The sequence below is a fragment of the Gracilinanus agilis genome, chromosome 1 (assembly GCF_016433145.1).
Source record: "Gracilinanus agilis isolate LMUSP501 chromosome 1, AgileGrace, whole genome shotgun sequence".
Lineage (NCBI taxonomy): Eukaryota > Metazoa > Chordata > Mammalia > Didelphimorphia > Didelphidae > Gracilinanus > Gracilinanus agilis.
In genome coordinates this window covers 223,758,738-223,779,350 of record NC_058130.1, presented here as the reverse complement: position 1 = coordinate 223,779,350, position 20,613 = coordinate 223,758,738, and the positions used below count along the sequence as shown (strand labels likewise).

General features: G+C 37.1%; 1 protein-coding gene across 4 annotated transcripts in view; it reads left to right on the top strand.

Annotated features, from left to right (window-relative positions):
- The first annotated feature begins 11,757 nt into the window (after nt 1-11,757).
- VPS35L (VPS35 endosomal protein sorting factor like) overlaps nt 11,758-20,613 on the top strand; it is a 112,307-nt gene continuing 103,451 nt past the window's right edge. For 3 of the 4 annotated variants that reach the window (XM_044660391.1, XM_044660383.1, XM_044660377.1), the window contains exons 1-3: nt 11,774-11,790; nt 19,620-19,719; nt 20,395-20,562. In XM_044660391.1, coding sequence (XP_044516326.1) covers nt 11,774-11,790; nt 19,620-19,719; nt 20,395-20,562 — 285 coding nt within the window. Of the gene's footprint in view, nt 11,791-19,619; nt 19,720-20,394; nt 20,563-20,613 lie in introns of all 4 variants that reach the window. The other variant, XM_044660399.1, reaches the window with a different exon arrangement.

Here is a 20,613-nt window from a genome sequence, read left to right as displayed (position 1 = left end):
CTTTTCTCTACCTAAAAAAGTGAAATAGAAGATTGAGAACTGTTCAGTGATGCAAAGGAATCCTACACTAAATCCTTTTTTTTTTCCCAGTAATATTACGTTTAGGTAGGGAAAGACTTAATCCAGGAAAAAATACTTCATATCTATGCTTTAATTATGTAATCCCAATTTTGATATTTATGTGTATAGGCTTGCAGAAGATGTATATTTTCCAGATTTTAAGGATATTTGAACTGTTTTTGTGGAAGGAGATTGAAAAGATGTGGCAAAATTTTTATCAGTCCTTAAAACACACACATTTTATGTATAAGGAACTTATCTGTACAATATTTGGTAAACAAATTTCATGATACCTTGTTCCAGGGGAGAATAATGTAAAAGCATATTTTGTGGGTTTTTTAACTTTTAAAAACAATTTTCATTACAGTCGAGTCCCAAATTGTAAATTTTACAGTGGACTAACACACATAACTGAAACTCTGGTTTAGAGAGCATAAATTGGATGAAACATAGAATGAAACTTTGGAATATTGTTTTTGGTCGCATATGCCTAATTGCTATTCTTATGGATACCTGTATGCCAGTAACAAATATTAAATTTTTCCCTATATATTACTAATACTTCTCAAAGCATTTTCATAGGATTGTCACTTCCCTTTATGGAAAAAGAAGTTTTTGAGAAGATAGCACAATCTTCTTGACTACATAATATTTAGGAATGTACAAAATCTACTGTAGTTTAGGGGGAAAAACATACAAGTTATTGCATGCATATTTTCTATTTGGGCAGAATTATTTTTTTCCAACCATCTTGCTCCTTTTATGACATTCTGCTTTTTCTAGGATGCTTAATTTTGGAGAGAACGAAGGGCTGTATCTAATAAATCCAAATTTTCAAATAGGGGTTTATTTTTAATGTATGAATTAATGTGTGCGTGTCCATATATATACACACATTATTATATATACACAAATAACTGTGTGTTTGTTTATACACATACAAGTAAAATTTAAAATTTTGAAATAAATATCACCCAGAATAGCAGGAGCCAAGAAAACATTTTTTTTTTTTGAGAGAATTTCTTTGGTTCTTTATTAAGCCTTTTTTCTAGACTCTCAAGGAAAAGTCTTTGTGCTTTTCTCATATGTAAATGCGGACATTTAATCTTTCAGATTAGAATTAGAGAGATGTTGTGTTGTGTTTTAGAGAGAATACTGGTAGTTTTGAAAGCAGAGTCTATTTAAGTGAAACCTGGTTTTCTCCAATTTTCTGCTCCATTTAAAAATCACTTTTTGCCTCCAACAGTAGACAGAAAACAATTTCTCTGGGAATAAACTTGATTATCATTCTTGGGATTTTTACATAATTTATTGCCTAAGTGAACCAGAAAATTACAGGAGAGCCAGCATAATGCCCTAGTTAGATTTCTTATTAATAAGTGAAACATATCAAATTGTTTACTATTTAAATATGATAAACCTTGTTTTATAAAAATCAAAACCTCAGGATATTTGCTTATTTATCATTGTAGGTCTCTCCATTGGTAAAGATGAATTCATTGTTTTGTGTGCAGCAAGATAAGCAATATGTTTTAGAGAAACTTAAGTAGTCTTAGAATAAAGCTGAACACCTTGATTATCTTTTAATTTTAAAAAGTTTATGTGTTATATTACTATTATCTATGAATTTTAATTTTCATGGATCTTCCTCTTAAAATGTGCCAGATACTTTTTTGTGCTTTTGATGGATTTTTATTTATGTATACTATTTTTTATTCAGTTTTTTTATTTCGAGTGGAATGCCTATTGATTTAAATTATATTTATTTTTGTACTTGCAGTAATATTCACTAGCTTTGCTTCTAGGCAAGCAGCAAAATAAACTTTTCATCCTTAAAAATCCAGATTGTTTTTTAATTATTACTAGGGGAAAAATGAAGTGCCACTTTAAGGGGTTAGTATAAAAACTTATATTTGTCAAAACCTTTCAAATCATCAGAATACAAATATAATTTTCAAAAATAGGATTAAATATCCAATGAAAATTACTTTCTTTTAATCAGCCTTGCATAGTATGAAAGCATGTGTTTGATTTAGAGTCCAAAGATCTGGGTTCCATTCCTGGCTCTGCTACTTGTTTGTGTTACCTTGGGCTTCTCTCTTCAATTCTTTGGGCCTCAGTTTTGACCTCTATAAAAGGAGGAGGTTAGACTAGATGATCTCTGAAGTCCTTGCTGGCTGGAAGTTATGCCAAAACTTGGAAGAGGATTTGAGCTTCCTAGGATTCATTGGACTTCCTAGGAATTGTTAGTGGTCTCCTCAGTTAAACTACCCACCCACATCATAAAATTATAACCAATCAGAAAGAGAAACATTAAGGAATATTATCATGCTAAAGTGTGTCATGATAGTTTAGCAGTGAATCCTTGGTTCTCAAAGGCAAGGCAAACAGTCAACAAGCCAAAGGAGCTTCAGAGAGGGGCTGAATTTGCTCTTATTTATCAATCTGATTAAATTTAGAGAGAAGAAGTCATCATCAGAAGGTTGACCCAACAGATGGGTTTTTTTTTAAACCACAGAGATTTTATTAAAATGTGAAGAGGTTGTAATCAGTGTTAATGGAAGAAGTATACTCATCACAGATCTTTTGAAGTATAACTTTGAGGAGAAAAGAAATGGAGGTAAGAATAAAATTAAAAAAAACAAAACTGGGTTAAGTGACTTGCCCCAGGTCACCCAGCTAGGTAGTGTCTGAGGCCAAATTTGAACCCAGGGCATCTCATCGCTAGGCTTGGCTCTCTATCCACCAAGCCACCTAGCTGCCCCATATTTCATAAACTTAGATAAAATCTCTACACTGTTTGATGTCTAACCCCTTTATCCTGTCTAGTCCAATGATATTCTTGTTTTTCCACAAATGGTTTATAAGAGATTGACCTAATATATTTTCCTTCCTTTTGTTCATGTATATATCCTGTCACAGTGTACATCTTGGGCTGCCCTTCTATCTTCTCAGCATCTTTTCTGGTCACATCTTCCATAATGTCTTTTCATGCCTTTTATCACATCTAAATCATGATTGTTAATATGGTTCAGTCTAATTGTACCCACCATTCTCTGTTCCATTGTTCTTTGAGCCATCTCTAATTTTCCAAGTTATGGGGTCGGGTTTTTTTGGTTTGTTGGCTTTTTTTAATTCAGCAAAAACAAGTGTGTCACATACATGCCATGGGGATACCATGATGAAGTTCCAACTCCTAGCAGAGAGGATACAACACATATGCAAATAAATATAATACAAATCAAAATGTCACAGGAGAATGATAGCTCCAAACAATATTATAAAACAGGTCTCATAGACTTAATTTAAGTCACTGAAGCCCACAGAGATCTTTACGTATGGTTTAAATTATTTTATCAAGTATTTTCCATTCCATGCTATTGCCTAGCCCTTACCATTCCTTTGTCTTGGAACCAATTCTTAGTATCAAGTCTAGGACAGAAGGTAAGGGTTTCTGGAGAGAAAGAAAGGAAGAAAGAATGAAAGAAGTGATTGTTGTTTGACCCTCCTTTGCACGTTAGTTGGAACTAGAGAAATAGTAGGTTAGATTGCATTTAGGAAATTGCCTAATGCTTAATGCTTTTAACAGTTTTGAGCTGTTTCCAAACAGACACGTATGCATACACACATACACAAGTGTTTCCCTGGTGATGCTTTATGGTTTTATGGTTATGAATCTTGGAAAACAATTTACTCAGTGTAGTTAGGTGGATACTGTTGTGAGGATTATTATTTAGTTATTAGCTTAGTATTAGTATTAGTCCTAACAGGAAGGGCTGGAGAATTCCAAGATGGAATGAAGAAGCAGGAAATGTGCTTCTTACTCTCTGAGAAGGACTCCATGGTGGTTGGGACAAGTAGTAACTGATTCCCTGGGAGACCTCAGAGCTAGTGGAGTTGCACCCTGATTCCCTGGGATCCTGGAGTGTGGTGAAGGTTGGAAGCAGAGGACATCTATCCTGCATGACAGCACTGAGTAGGGAGTAATCTGTGATCTAGTGGACAGCTTGCAGACTTCCTCTCCCTACTGGGCTACTTTGGACCATCAGTTCTGGAGGAGTTGGTTCCTGGCATCCTGAAAACATCTCTGGACTCTACTGCGAGGATATCCACTTAGGTCTCAGTTAGTGTAGATAAGTCCCTCCCTTGACCCTGTGGTTTGCTCTTAGCTTGTAAGAGTAGAATCCTTTATTCCCATCCTTTATGATTGTTTCCCACAATTAAACTGTTATAAACCCTTTGCCTTTTACTTGCTGGTTTCCATAGGCCTAGACTAGATACTGCAGGGTGGCAGTTGGGCCCAACTGCCACTTCAGTAGCAGTCACCTCCTCAGCAGTAAAACCTGGTCTCCCAATCTTGTTCGGTCCTGTCCATCTGTCATTCCTTTCTCCCTCACCCCATTGTGAACCCACAGATAATTTAGTTAACTTCCCTGGTAATCCTCCATTACAATACTTCCTAACCATGTGATCATGGGCAAGTCAGCAATCTATCCCTTATCACTCTTCTACCTTATAAACCAATATACAGTATAGATTCCAAGATGGAAGGTAAGAGTTTTTTTTTTGTTTGTTTGTTTTTTAATAATTGGCTATACTATTCCAAAGAAATAGAAGGAAAGATAAGTCCACTATATGCAAAAAATGTTCATAGCAGCACTTATTTTGGTAGTAAATAGCTAAAAACAAAATGGGTGCCCATTAATTGAGGAATGAATAAACTCATGAAGATAATAGGATCTTATTATGACCAAAGAAACAATAAATATGAGAAATTTAAGAGAAACAATGGAAAACTAATGAACTGATGCAATGAAGTAAACTAGTAAAGAACTAAAGACTATAGCAATGACTAGATTATCCATAAAAACAATGACTACCAATACAGAACTAATCCAATCCAGTTAACATTTATTAAGTACTTATTACTTGCTAGATTTAATAAAAAGACAATTCTTTCAGTTACCAAGTTTACAATCTAAAGAGAAGATAAGAAAAGGGAAACAGGGTAAAGGGAAGGGCAAAGACAGGAAATTTAGGTATTTTGTTCTGTGGAGTTGAAACCTGGCAATGCAGCAAATGCAAAATGGAGAGCTAATGACTAATGAAAATGAGAGATGGTGCCAAAAAAAAAAAAAAAGACCAAAATAAAGATGAATGTTGTATAATTATCATGACCACCGATCTTGGCCCTGGAGAAGAGATAAGGAAGTACATCTCTTACCTCTGAAGATGAGGAGAGACTATGAGTGTGAATGCTACATATTATTGTCATATGTGGACAATGTGTTGGTTTTACAAAACTTTTATTTCCATATTTATTATAAAGGAAGGCTCATTGGGTGGGGAAGGATAGGATCATAGGTTTAGGTTTGGATGGGACTTTAAATTTAATTTAATTTAAATTTAACTTAATTTAAATCTAGTCTAGTGAGACCCCTGAAGGATCATACCATGTTCCCAAGGAGTGTGTGATCAACCAACTGGAAGTTGGAAAGATGGGTTGTATCCCATTCTCCCTGCAATAGCCAAACAGGACTTATCTCCCATGCAACCATACCTGTCTACTCATTTTTGCCTCAGTTTACACTCCACCCTTTCCAGATTTACAAGCTCTCAACCTCCTCCTGAAGTAAATGCCCAGTTCTTATTCAGAACTCTATCACCTGCAAGAATGGTATGAGATCCATCATTAAAAGTTTCCGAAAATGTAGAATGTAGGTAAACCATATCCACATCTCTCTTCATTAGTTCAGTAATCCTAGCACCCCTCCAAAAAAATAAAGGTTAGTGTGGCACAGAGTGCAAGAGTGAGCTCATACCAGAGAGCTGGTGTTTAAATTTTAAGCATGAGTATTTATACCTCATAAATCTGCAAACTCAGGGCTTGGTTTATTTTTTTGTTTATGGTAAAGACTTAAGGAAGTAATGGAAAAAAATGTTAACATTTCAAAATAAACTTAAAAGTGTGTTGTGCATATAATTTTTTTCTCCTAGAGAGCCAGTTGTTAAATATTTACTAGCATGCTGCTACTCTGGAATGACCTATTCTTGATGCAGTAGCCATAATTGCTTTCTGATTTCTTTGGGATACAGACCCAGTAAGTGGTATTGCTGAGTCAAAGGGTATGCGTAGTTTTATGGCCCTTTGAGCATGGTTCCATATTGCTATCCAGAATGGTTGCACCTGATGCTATTTTAAAAGAAAGTGCTATATTCATTTTCATTCTGTTAACTTGATCTGGCTTCCATTTTCTGTACTATTTTTCTCCAAAAAATTTACCTTGGTTGGTAAGTTACCTGTGTGCCCATCTTGCTCTCTTCAGAAAAATCTCATTTTTATTCCTTTTTGGAATTATTTCCCTTTGTGCCATCAGAATTTCGCTCTTGTATCTCTCCTACTCATCTTTGTTTTTGTTTTTTCTTTCAAACTGCAGCAAACATTTATTTATAATAAACTCTTACTGGGAGAAGCACTGTGCTCAGTACAGAGGAGATATACACAGTTTAGGAATATCCAAGCTGCCCTCAGTTGTTTACAGTCTAACATCTCCCATCCATCTTTGGACTGACTTCCTATGAAGTGTTTGCTCCATTGGATCCTACTTTTCCTCTAAACCTCTTGAAATTGGATTTTCTGAAATCTGGAGTGAATAATTTCTTCTCAATCACAAACTAGGATAGCCTGGTCATTTCCTCCCTAGCAAAGTTCCTCCCCATTGTCATTTTCAGTTGTGTCTGACTCTTTGTTACCCCATTTGGGGATTTCTTGGCAAAAGTACAGGAGTGGTTTGCCATTTCTTTCTCCAGCTCATTTTACAGATGAGGAAACTGAGGCAAATAGAGTTAAGTGACTTGCTCAGGGTCATACAATTAGTGTCCGAGGCAAGATTTGAATTTAGGGAGAGGAGTATTTCTTTTTCCAGACCTGGTACTCTCTCTATTGTGCTATCTAGCTGCCCTTTTCCCTATTTTTGAGAGTCAGATCCAGAGCATAATTTCCTTTTGTTTGTGCCTCCACTTTTAGCAGGATGAAATTGTCACTAAGGAAAGGCAAGAAATAATTAGCTGTTCTACTTTTGGCAGTGTTCTGATGTCTAGTTGATTAAAATCTCTCATCACTATTATATCATGCCTGTGCTAGGCTTATGGTCTGTTTCTTAAAACTCCTCATTTCCTAGTTTTGTCCAAGGGGTCTATATAATATTCTACTTCCCAAATCATGTCTGTTTCTGTCTCCCTTAGCCTTTACCCAAAATCTGTCATGTGCCCCCCCATGGTTGCTAGATTTCCTCATATGTATTTTCTTAATATACAATGCTACTTCTCCTCCCCTTTTATCCTCCCTATTTCTTTTGAATAAGATAGGTCTTTCCAGAACTCTGATGTAATCATGGATTTTAACACACCAAGTTTAAAGTGATACCTATGAGGTCAAATTTGTTCTTTTGCATTAGGACCTTTAGTTCTTGTTTATTGCATAAACTTTGGACGCTGGAGTACAGACATTTGAAGCCATGGTTTTATTACTGAATCTGTGTTTTGCTCTGTGAATTTCTGGATGTCTTAGAGACTGTTTTTCGCTTGTTTCAGTTGTGTCTGACTCTTTGGGAACTCATTTGGAGTTTTCTTTTTTTTTTTCTTTTAAAAATTTTATTTAATTTAGAGCATTTTCCCATGGTTATAGGATTCATGTTCTATCCCTCCCTCCCCAACCCCCTTCCATAGCCAATGAACAATTCCACTGGGTTTTACATGTGTCATTGATCAAGACCTATTTCCAATTATTGATATTTGTCCTGGGGTGCTCTTTTTGAGTCAATATCCCCAATTTGAGTCAATATCCCCCATCCACCCATGTGATCAGGCAGTTGTTTTTCTTCTGTGTTTCTACTACCACAGTTCTTCCCCTGAATATGGATAGCAGTTTTTTCTCATAAATCCCTCATAGTTGTCCTGGATCATTGCATTGTTGATAGTACAGAAATCCATTACATTAGATTTTACCACAGTGTATTAGTCTCTGTGTACAATGTTCTCCTGGATCTGCTCCTTTCACTCTGCATCAATTCCTGGAGTTCATTCCAGTTCACATGGAATTCCTCCAGTTCAGTATTCCTTTGAGCACAAAAGTATTCCATCACCAACAGAAAACACAATTTGTTCAGCCATTCCCCAATTGAAGGGCATCCCCTCATTTTCCAGTTTTTTGCCACCACAAAGAGCACAACTATAAATATTTTTGTACAAGTCTTTTTCCTTATGATCTCTTTGGGGTATAAACCCAGCAGTGGTATGGCTAGATCAAAGGGCAGGCAAGGCTGTCTTTTAGTGCTCTTTGGGCATAATTCCAGATTGCCATCCAGAATGGTTGGATCGATTCACAATTCCACCAGCAATGCATTAATGTCCCTCTTTTGCCACATCCCCTTCCTTTGGAGTTTTCTTGGCAAATATACCAGAGCGGTTACCCGTTTCCTTCCCCAGCTTGTTTGCAAATGAGAAAACTAAGGTAAAAAGAATTGACTTGCCGCAGCTAATAAGTGTCTGAGGACAGATGTGATTTCAAGAAGATGCAACTTCCTGACTTCAGGCCTGGCATGCCATCTGTTTAGCCACTTAGCTGCCTACAAATGTTAGGATTAAAATTCTCTGTATATTAATTTATAATTATATATTAAATAGTGAAAGCAGGTTGAAGAGAAAAAGACACATAATCATATGGTATGTCACTTAGCTAATATGACTTTGCCATTGACCTCCTTTTTTCACTAGCCAAGAGACAGCAAACTTTCTTGATCCATAACTTATAACAGTGACATCACTTTTTCTGGGTCTCCCTAGTTGGACAGACAACCTCAGTCCATGTCAGAGGCCATTCTTGTGGTCATTAGGAGTCACATGGGACAAGACACACACACACACACACACACACACACACACACACACACACACACAATTTGTCATTTCCTTCTCCAGCTCCAGTATCTGAGGTCAAGTTTGAATTCAGGTCTTCTTGACTCTAGGACCCAGTCCTCTCTCCACTGGGACACCTAGCTGCCCTGTCTCAGTGGCTAGTCTTCCTTCAAGATAGATTCCCATATTTCCTGTACATGCTCCCAGCTAAAGTGAATTGGATTTAAGTGAGGCAGAATTCTCCTTCCTATTCAATACTTCCTATTGCCCCCACAACTTTCCATCTCCATCCTTTAATGTTCTCTGTGTTCACTTCTCTCTTGGAAACCTCTTGATCACTTCAAGGCTCACCTCCAATGTTCCCCTCAAAAGGGGCTTTTCCCCGATTCCCTCAGTTGTTAGTGTCTCCACCTACCCCCCTACGTTAGTTTGTATTTAGAGGTTTCCCCCGAGTATGATGGGGGTGTATGGAGTGTTCAAGACTGTTCATCCACTTTTTTCATTCAGCTGTCACCTGTGACTCCAAGAACTAGAGGAGGCACAATCACCAGACCCTGGTAAAATCATCTCAGCTGTGATAATACATGTATAACCCAGTGGAGTTGCTTGTCATTCTGGGAGTGGGGGAGGAAAGAGGGGAGGGAGACAACATGAATCATGTAACCTTGGAAAACTCACATGTAAATTTGTCACTGGAATAAAATAAAAAATTTAAATATATAATTAAAAATAAATAAATGAAATTATCTCAGCAGATGGGCTAACCCAGGTCAAGGGGAAGAAACGGGCTTCACACTAGTCAGTGAGCTAGGGGGAAGTCCACTCCAAACATATGAAGGGTTCCCTGGGCCAAGTGGGAGGATGAGAACAATTTATTCTAAAGGCCATGAAGGTGGTGGAAGCAGGTGCTGGGAATCGCTTAGAGTTTGGTTGAAAATGGAAGATGCCAAGGTCAGTCACTGCATCTTGGGCCATCTCTAGCCACCCTGACTTTGGACTTGTCACTGGACTTGGGTGACTCTGGAAGAGAGAGTGAGGTTGATTGTTCATTTCTGCCTCACTTGAATCCAATTCAATTCCAAGTCAAGATCTCACTCCTCAGTGTCATTGGTTGTCTTCAAAATGAAGGATGAACTACATGTTGGTTGTCCCCAAGGAGTATCTAAGGTCCTTGAAGGCAGAGACTTTTGGGGTTTTGGATTCTCAGAGGCTAGCACATAACAGACACTTAATACATGCTTTTTTAAATTGAGTTGCATTTCTCTGACTGGTATAACGATGGAAAAGGTCACTGGTTCTAGAATCAGAAGCCCTGGGTTCAAATTCTACCTGAGATGTTTCCTACTTGTTTAAACTTGGACAAGTTATTTATCTTTCCTAGGACTCATTTTTCTAGGTGGGCCTAGATCTAAGGTTTTGTTTTGTTTTGTTTTTTCAAAAAATTTAAAGCTTTATTTTCTATCTTAGAATTAATACTGTATAGTGGTTCCAAGGCAAAAGAATGGTAAGTGATTTATTTTAAGTTGTCTAAATACTAGCAATAGAAACCAGTTGCTGACCCCTATGTCTAGGCTTCTCAGTATAAATTGCCACTTACATTCAATTTTATTATTATTAACAACAATAATAAAAATAATGGCTAATGGTTATATAGTATCAAGCACTATGCTAAGTGTCTTACAGATATCTCATTTCATCCTCACAACAATCCTGGGAGGTAAATGCTATTAATATCCCTATTTTATAGAGGAGGAAAACATGGTAAACATGATTTAAGTGTCATCCTCAGTCATAGCTATTAAGTTCCTGAGGCAGAACTCAAACTCAGGTCTTCCTGACTCGAAGCCCCAATGCTCTATCCACTGTAATATCCAGCTGCCCTGAGTTAAGAATACTAATTAAAACTGTTAAGAGTAGTAATTAAATTAAGCACCTACCAGCCTAAATATCTGGGTATCTCTTCTCTTCCACAACTTAATTAGAGCTAGTCTTTAGATAGGGCTTTAAGATATTTGCAAAGCTCCATACATTATTATTTCTTATTTCTTAGACAGCAACTCTGGAAGGTAAATACTATTATTATTACCATTTTATAGATAAGGAAACTGAGGCAAACAGGGGTTAAGTAACTTGCTTAGTGTTACACAGCTCTAGTAAGTGCCTGAGGTAGGATTCAAACTCAGGTCTCCCAGATTCCAGACCCAATGTTCTATCCACTGAATCACATGGCTGCTCCTCTCCCCTCCGCCCCCCCCCCCCGCCCCCCATACTAATTATATTGTTAAACGCGCTAATTAAACTAAGCTAGCATTTATGTAGATTTAAGATATTTGCAAAGTCCTATACCTATGTAATTTCGTTTCCTCTTAAGAACATCCCTGGGTGGTAGATGCTATTGTTATGTCCATTTTTCAGATGTGGAAACTCAGACTGAGGGAGGTTAAGTGATTTGCCCACGGTCACACAAGCTGGCAGGTAAATCAGGCATAAACACAGGTTTTCCCATCCTTAAGTACAGCACAGTTTACGCTGCACAGCCTTCCCTTCTGTATGAATTCTTGCCAAAGCCAATATATAATTTGAATTCTCCGCTCCATTTCCCTGGGTTCGGACTGTTAATTTTTCTCCTGAAGTATTCCTCTCCCGTTCCCTAGAGGGCGCAGCCATCCGCCCGGGAGGCGCCTCTTACGCTTCAGCCCAGCGGGGTGACGGCTCTGCCCTTCACAAAGATGGCGCCAGGAAAGGGTTAAAGAGGGAGAGGCCGCACGGGGCGGAGGCGATCATGTGACGGGAGAAGATGGCTGCCTTTCCGTGGTAAGCTGGAAACTCACCCGGGCGGATCTGTCGGGAGGTTGGAATGAACGGGTTGCCTCTTGTTCTCTAGATATGGGGATAAGGATGGGAGGGTCTTAAGTTGCGGGGTCAGAGGAGAGCTGGGACTAGAACGGCCGCGAGGTGTAGGCGACGCTGTGCGTTGCCACCACGACAGAATCCTCCCCACTCCTACGTTTTGCTCACTCCCCTCTGGACCTTCCTAAACTCTGAACTTTACAGCCGGAAGAAACCGGAGGAGGATAACTAAGGCAACCTCTCACCCCATTTTACAGATTAGGAAAGTGAGACCCATGGAGGTCTATTGACCAAGGATGCGCAGCTAGCAAGAGCCTGAGCTAGGATTTGAACCCAGGCCCTCCTTCAAATCTAACCTTTTTTTTCCCTAATGTGACATCACACGGACCTCTTTCTCCCTTGTCCAGAGGGACACGTTGTTAACTAGCATCTTAGATTGGAGGATTTGGTATTGTTAGGAGGGCTAAGTTTATTCCTTCCTTCCTTACCCTCCCTCCCTCCCTTCTCTCATCATAGCATGTAAGAACTGTAAGGAAATTTAGTTCCGAAAGTCACACAGGTGCTAATATTATTGTTCAGTTGTGTCTAACTCTGGGATCATTTTACAGATGAGGAAACTGTAGCAAATAGGGTTAAGTGACTTGCCCTGGGACACACAGTTAATGAGTATCTGAGGCCAGACTTCAAGCTTGGCAGTATATCCACTGTACCACCTAACTGCTGGAACATCATTAGTAATAGCCCCATCCCTTCAAAGAGCTTAGGTTCTTAAAACTGTGCTTCTTCATAGCAGGCATTTAATAATCGTTGGTTGATTGATTTTCTGGGACATAGTAAGCACTAAATAAATGCTTGTTGACTTTTCTCTTGGGCGGGAGATGTGTCAATAGTAATGGCCATAGTATTTTTGAGGGGATGGCTCTTTCCCTTTGATCTGAAGCTAAATGGTGGTGTTTTTTTTTTGAGGCATTGTGAGTTAAAATTCCTGCAGCCCTCTGCTTGGATTGAGTAGCTCATTCTGTTGTGGGAGAAACACACCCAAATTTGTAGCAGGGTCTCCCCCCAAGAATGGGAGACTCAAACTTCCTTCAATCCAGAAGTAAAAGAAGAATTTTATTTGAAGAAGTTTAAGGCAGCATAATAGCCTAATAGCTGGTGAAATAGTCTGGGGCGGTGATAGCAAACCTATGACACACGTGTCAGCATGTGTAGCCATTTTCAATGACACGCTGCCGCATACAGAGAAGTACGGGGCTGCATGCCGAGGATGAAACATTTGCTGTAGTGTAGTGTAGACACTCTGCACTCTAGATGACAATTCTACCTATATTAATTTACCTATTTTGGTTTATTAAATACAGTTATATATTACAATTATACATTTTTGTTATTTAAACTATAAATATTGTGAAATTATGGTTTTTTTCTCAAAGTGACACACCATCTGAGTTATGCTCGTTTTTTTTGGGCGAATTTTGACACACCAAGCTCAAAAGGTTGCCCAATACTGGTCTGGGGGCTAATCAGGTAGCCTTAGGGTGGATGGATAAGCTCAGGGACTAGTAGAAGAGCCTCCTTAGAGCTGATAGTATGGAGTAGCAGCTTCTCTGTAGAGTGACAGCTTCCACAGCCTGTGAGTCAGGGTTGGCATATTTATTGGAGTCTGGGAGCTTGTCATCTCCTTTTCCAAATTCAGGTGGAAATGTGTTTTGGGGTTTTGTTGTCATAGGGAATAAGGAGCATGCGCAAGTTTGGGGGATTCTTCTTGAATGCCAGAGTGCCCAGTGTGCAGGTTCCATGTTCCCCCATTTGTCCACCTTGTCATCATGGAAGAGATCTTGCTGCCCTTTTACAATGAGAACGTGGGGGGAATGTGCTACTTTGTGGACCACTATAGGTAATTAATTATGTCTTTCAGTTCTAAGGACTAAATTATTACTAAGAGTAAATAATAAAGTAGATTACCCACAAAGTTGATGCTCAGTATAGAATATTATAGATATAGTACAGAGTGGATAATTGATCAATCTGCAAATCATGCTTGACTAATGGTGAAACTACAGGTTTTGCATTTGTTATTTAAACAATGCTAACTAGTGAGAAATGCAGGACTTCAGAGTATGAGGGTCCCATTCCTATTACTATCTTTCACTGCCCAAGGTCAGCCCAATCAATTCTAGTGTTTGTCATATTAGGATACATGATGACGTGTAGGTGAAGAGATTTCTGATCCAGAATATTTATCCCTTACTTTTTTTTAATCCTGCAGTAAACTTTGGCATATTTTTGTCTGCCTTAGTTGTCACAGTGTGTAGAGAGGTGAGTTAGGAAGACTTGAGTTTGAAAAGACCCTCAGGAACTTACTTTAGACAAGTCATTTATCTTGTTTGCCTCAGTTTCTTTATATGTGAAGTGAGTACAATAATAGCACCTGCCTCACAGGATTGTTGAGACAATCAAAGGTAAATTGCTTTGAAAGCCTTGGTATATATGGTATTAGTACTAGTTATTATGACATGATACAGGAGTAGATGTACCCTGGATCCCAACAATTACAGGTGAAATGCTCATCCATCATTACCAAAACATCTGTAGTCCAATAATTAACCCAAAGAAATCAATTAGGGAAAAACTAGGGAAAAGTCAGACTTTAAAAATTTTTTTATATATTACATGTACATAAATATGTGTGTAAATATATACTTTTTTAAGAAGAAAAATTTATTTTTAATTAATTTTCTTATAGTTTTAAATTTTATTTAGCTCATAACTGAATATGGTTTTTATATTTATTTTATAAATATTTTTATATTTATCTTGTAAATAAATATAGCTTTAATATTTATAGTTATTCCTAAAACACAGGTTTTACCATCACTCTCTGTTCAGTATACTCCAGTTGCTCCTAATCCTAACCTCTTAAGATACAATAAAACCTCATTTGACATTTAAAGCCCTTCACAATATGGTCCCAGAATTTATTTCAGGTTTATTACAAATTATCCACTTTTACCTACTCTTAAGGTCTAGCTCAACTAACCTTCTTGCAGTTTCTCAAACATGATATCCCATCTCCATGCTTTTGCACAGGCTCATTTTAAATTTATTCAAAATTCTTTATTCCCATAGCATGCTGAGCTTTCTTCAAAGCTCACCTCAAACATCAGTTCCTTACTATATACCTTTCAATTATCAACATTTATTTTTCTCATTCCTACAGAGAGAGAGAGGACTTTTAAGGGTAGTGTTATGTAGCTGTCTTTAAAAATAAAACAACAGTACAAGGGGATGGAGAAAAAAGATCACTTGGGACATTTTCCTATTAATATTTGTTAGTAGATTGAAACAGTTCAATTTTGAGGAAATAGAATAGTAAACCACAATAGAACATGTACATTGTAGTTTCTGACTCAAATAGCATTTAAAATAGGAAGTCATCTTTGTAATAAAAGAAACATTGATAATTAAGCTGTAATAACATATCTTTTATCAGCTGCTTGGCAGCTATGCAAATTTTTATATACTGTATTCAGTTACCCAGTGGAGGGTGATGTTTAGCTTACAAAAAGCAAGTTAACCTCCGCAATAGTAAGAAATATTTAAATTTACTAATCTTAGGAATACTATCTTAGTAGAGCAAAACAGAGAAAATAGTGGAAGACAGGATAGGCAGCAGCAAAGGTGTGCATGAAAACTCAGAAAGGAGAACATGTTTCTTACATGAGAAATAAAGCAGACATTGCCTACCACGTTATATTTCTAAAAAATCTTTCCCAGAAAAGAAATACTTCATAAAATACTTTAGTAAGTTTAATCATGGCTTTTTTCTTTTTCAAAGAAGAAATTTAGCTTTTATGTCTCTTAGAAGAACACAGAACTTTAAAGGCTTGTTGGAGTAAATGTATTCAAGAGGTAGCTATGATGATTTGGGAAAGTTGATATAGAAGATTGTGATTTTTTTCCTGATGAGAAGTATCTGTATTTCATTTTGGATGACAGATTGTGTGCAAAATCACTCACCATACGGTCCAGCTGTTTTCATATAATGTTTACACAGGTGTTGATGATCATAAGACAACTGTATGAGGAAGAAAAGAACACAGATTTAACTTTAGGTCATACATGTCTTCTGCTTTTATTGACTCTGCTTTCCAGATTCCCACTGAGTATTGTATATAGCCTTTAGTGGTCTGGAAATGCAGGTTGGGGTAGTAGATAGAGAGCTACTTGTTGGAATCTTACTTAGAATCAAGAAAGACCTTGGTTCAATGCCCCCTTCCATCTGACTTTTAGCTGAAACCTTCCATATGTATTGTCTCCCCATTAGAATGTAAGTTTTGTTTTTTTTTTAAAACCCTTGTACTTCGGTGTATTGTCTCATAGGTGGAAGATTGGTAAGGGTGGGCAATGGGGGTCAAGTGACTTGCCCAGGGTCCCACAGCTGGGAAGTGGCTGAGGCTGGGTTTGAACCTAGGACCTCCTGTCTCTAGGCCTGACTCTCACTCCACTGAGCTACCCAGCTGCCCCTGAATGTAAGATTCTTGAGAGCAGAGACTGTCTCACTTTTCTTTTTGTCTCCCCAGTGCATAGCAAAGTAAAAAATACTTCATCCATCCATTCATTTATGTTACACATATTCAGTGATTTCCTATTAGTTCCCATATAGAGGCCAGATTCTTCTGTCTGTTGTTCAAGACCTTCTACAATCTGACTCTGTGCCTTCCTTCTGTTTCACACATTAGTTACATGATTTTGAGGGCAAACTCACCGCTTAGTGATCTAAGGAACACCCTGATGCTAGAGAAATCACATAAAAGGGCACACTCTTCATTGCTAAGAGATGTTTCTTATTAGCAATTCTCTTCATTGATGAAATAACAAAGAATACACTCAATACTTCAAAAGTAGTTAGAATTAAGTTCCCAAAATTAAGGGGGAAAATGTTAAAAATTGTTTTTATATATAATTGAGGAAAATAAGATTAAAGCATTTTTTTTAAAAAGTAGTCAAAAGTCAGCCTTTAGGGGAAATTTGTAAATCTGTCACCAAATGTTTTGTTGAATTGTTGTGTTGATAGGCTTGATGAAACTTTTAAACACTCCTACTGTGTGCAGAACAATGTGTTAAAGCCACCTATTATTTCAATATATTTCCCTAACTTTGGGGATTATTTTTTCATCTATAAAAATATTCTAAGGAACTATAATCAGTGATTAGACATTTTCCAAAGTGTAATAATATGTGCTAATGGTGACCAAATATTAGCTCGCATTCATATAGTACTTTACATATATATGATCTCATTTGATCCTCATAAAGAGTCAGTTTGATGTTATGGATAGAGAGCCTGGCCTGAAGACCAGGAAGACCTGAATTCCAGTTCTACCTTGCAATGGCTGTGACTCTGGCCAAGTCACTTGGCTTCTCATTGCCTTAAGCAACTTTAAGACCTGCATTGTTAGAAGGAGTTTCCTGATCCATACCAATAAAATCACAGAGTGGGTCTCTATGCCTAATTTTCACAATAACCCTGTAAGGTAGGTACTAGTTTTATCCTCATTTTGTATTTAAAGTAACAGACCCAGAGAAGTTTAATGATTTATCCAGGGTCACATAGGTAGTAAGTTTTTGAAGTAGGATCTGAACCCAGATCTTCTTATTCCAAGTCCAATTAGTTAGCCCACCACTTTACACTTCCTTTCCTCTACTGAATTACATTCTATTTTTAGGCATCTTGCATTGTCTGTTACCCACCCCTGGCTTTGGTGCTTGCTATTCTAAGTTCTGATTTTCTTGTTTGAGTTCTACTCTAGCAGCTGTACTCTGATACACTGTAGTGCATCTCTGTTTTAGGGCTCTCAAACTTTTTGACATTCACATCCTCCCATTTACTCTTCCTTTCCTAGCTTGTTTTTAAAGTGCTTCATATAGAGACAGCTAGATGACCTAGAGATGGGAAGTCCTGGGTTCAAATGTGGCCTTAGACACTTCTTAGCTGTGTGAAACTGGGCAAGTCACTTAATCCTCACTACTTGTCTGTCTCACAACCAATACTATTGATTCTAAGAAGATAAAAGTTTTTTTTTTGTTGTTGTTGTTTTTTAAACATGTTTCAGACTGTGATTTTAGTACCTTTCCTTTGACCAATGCTGGTTGGTTCTGTTCATTTTCAAGTCTTAAAAAGAGTTTCTTATACCAGTAACTATCCCTCTCTTTTCTTTAGAAACTGATTTTTAAATTAATTTCTTTAGAAAATAACATTTAAATATGCTATGTAAAGGAATTATTCTATCTTCCATTTCATTCATTACTACAAATGGCATAATTTCTATGAAATAATGAAGGGCACAACAATGACTGTGACCTTTTAAAGAGTTCAGTTATGAGTAGTTCATACAAAAGCTAATGAATTAACCAGTGAAAAAGATTGAGGGAGAATGGACAATAATAACATTCAAAGAACTACAGCTTGTGAGAGAGAACAGGAAATTGGAGATTAAGAAAACAAAAAGGACAGGTTGGTATGCCTATTGAGTTTTATTCTCTTTCCCTGGCCTGAGGTGTCTCAGGAAATCTCCAGTTGTGAAATGCTAGAGCTTATGGCTGAAGAATTTGCTTCTCTTCAGTATTTAGATGAAAAGAAATAGACTTCTTTGTCTAGAATGGCTTAGGTATTAGCCTGAAGTCAAAGCCATAGGGATCCTATCAAGATTTCTGCCATGTCTGATGATTATGTGACTATAGTAATATTTCGGATTTATGTATAATTTTATACTTGGTTGGACATTTAACCATTAAGCATCTTATGATAGTTTCTGATTTTAAAGATTATCAAGTTGGTAGGAGAGATACTCAAAAATAGCATTTAGATTTCACCGTCCAGCATTCTCTCTACCACACTATGTTGCCTCATTAAATAGAATGAATTAGCTTAAAAAATAGAAGTGTTAATGGACAAATTTCATGCATTAAAATACTTGAGATTGTGGTTATATGTTTTTGTGTCAGTGTGTTTGTTACTTTTGAGTTTATTTTTAATAACTATTAAATGCAATGTTTGATGTTATGAAAATTCTCTGAAAGAGCTTTCTGTTTTACAGTTAAGTGCAGAAAAGTACCTTTCAATTCTTAGAAACTTGTTATAGCTTTAAAAAAATAAACTATTTTTTTTAAATTTAAGGATGTGACATATTTTGATCTATGGAATTCATTTGCTGCATTGCTTTTTTTCTCCTTCCTTCTTTCCTCACTCCATTCTTTTCATCCTTCCTTCCTCTCTTCTGCTTAGAATTGATACAAGTACCAGTTCCAAGGTAGAAGAACAGGAAGGAAACGGGAAAAAAAGTGAATGGGGGATTAAGTGACTTGCCCAGGGTCACACAGTTAGGACGTGTCCATGCCCATATTTGAACCCAGGACCTCTTTTCTTTAGGTTTGGCTCTCAATCCACTGAACTACCTAGCTGACCCCTCTTCTTTATATTTTTTTTGGTAAATGGAAATCTAATAGGAACAAGATCATTTGATAGTTCAAGCAAGAGACGTAAAAACCTTGTAAGATAGGTACTGTCCTAGACAATAATCCCCCTGCCAATAATCAGTTTTTTAATAATGAAGAGGGCATTCCTTCTCAAACCTCACTTTCCCTACTTATAAAAATGAGGGGATTAAGATAGATGTTTGCTCAGGTCTCTTCCTGGTGTAACACCCTCACATTCTAATAACTCCAGCAAGATATGTTTATTTACCCGGGCTTTATTAACTGCTTGGATTATGCATACATATCTTTAACAGGCATTCGAGGCAGAGAAACTACAAAACTGAATTGGAATCATGTAGGTTAGAGCCGGTACCCCTGGATTTTGGAGATTATCATCCACTGAAACCTATAACTGTAAGTTTGTCATGTGTGATGAGTATTCTCATTGACTGAAATTACTGGCTGCCACCTTTCTTTGTCTTTTCTTGTTTATTATTGGGAGTTGGTCCTGGATCATCACTTGCATCTCTGTGTTATTTGACTTTTATTTTGTTGCTTGCATTGCCTATGCTTATTATTTCCTTTCATATTAGTAGAATTAACTTGAACATTTGATTTATTTCAGGGGTGGAGGAGGGATGAATCTAGTTTCTTCTTGGTTTCTCCAATTAGAAAAGAAAGATCATGGTTAAGGCCTTGTCTCAAGTAAGGAACTTTTTCTCTAGCTGTTTTTAAGAGGGAATTTCACTATTGTTTGTCCCATGTAGACAGGCTTTGTCTACATACTACTTTAAAAATGTCTGCGAATATGATCATAATATGAGATGACTTTGAAGGAAATAGCTGGTTTAGTATACTCAGAGCAGAATGTTCATTATTAACAACAATGCTAAATTTTTAATGATTTTTTTGGTTTAAAAAAATTTTTTTAAACAAAAATTAACAAGCTCAGACAGAAGTAGTAAACTAGTACAACTGAGTCATCTATTCATTTCATAAGTGAAAATAAAACATTCTTTAAAAAAGGGAAAATGATCATCATTTTATTGTTCTTTTAGTAAGAATGTTAAAATCTAATTTTTCCCACAGGTCACAGAATCAAAGACCAAGAAAATGGGGAGGAAAGGAAGTACTTCTTCTACTTCCTCCTCTTCCTCTAGCTCCATGGTGGACCCTTTGAGCAGTGTTCTTGATGGTACTGATCCACTCTCCATGTTTGCAGCAACAGCAGATCCAATGACAGCTACAGCTAATATGGTAATGGAATGTTCTTTTTATTTTTAATGAAGGAAAGAGTTCTTTTACATT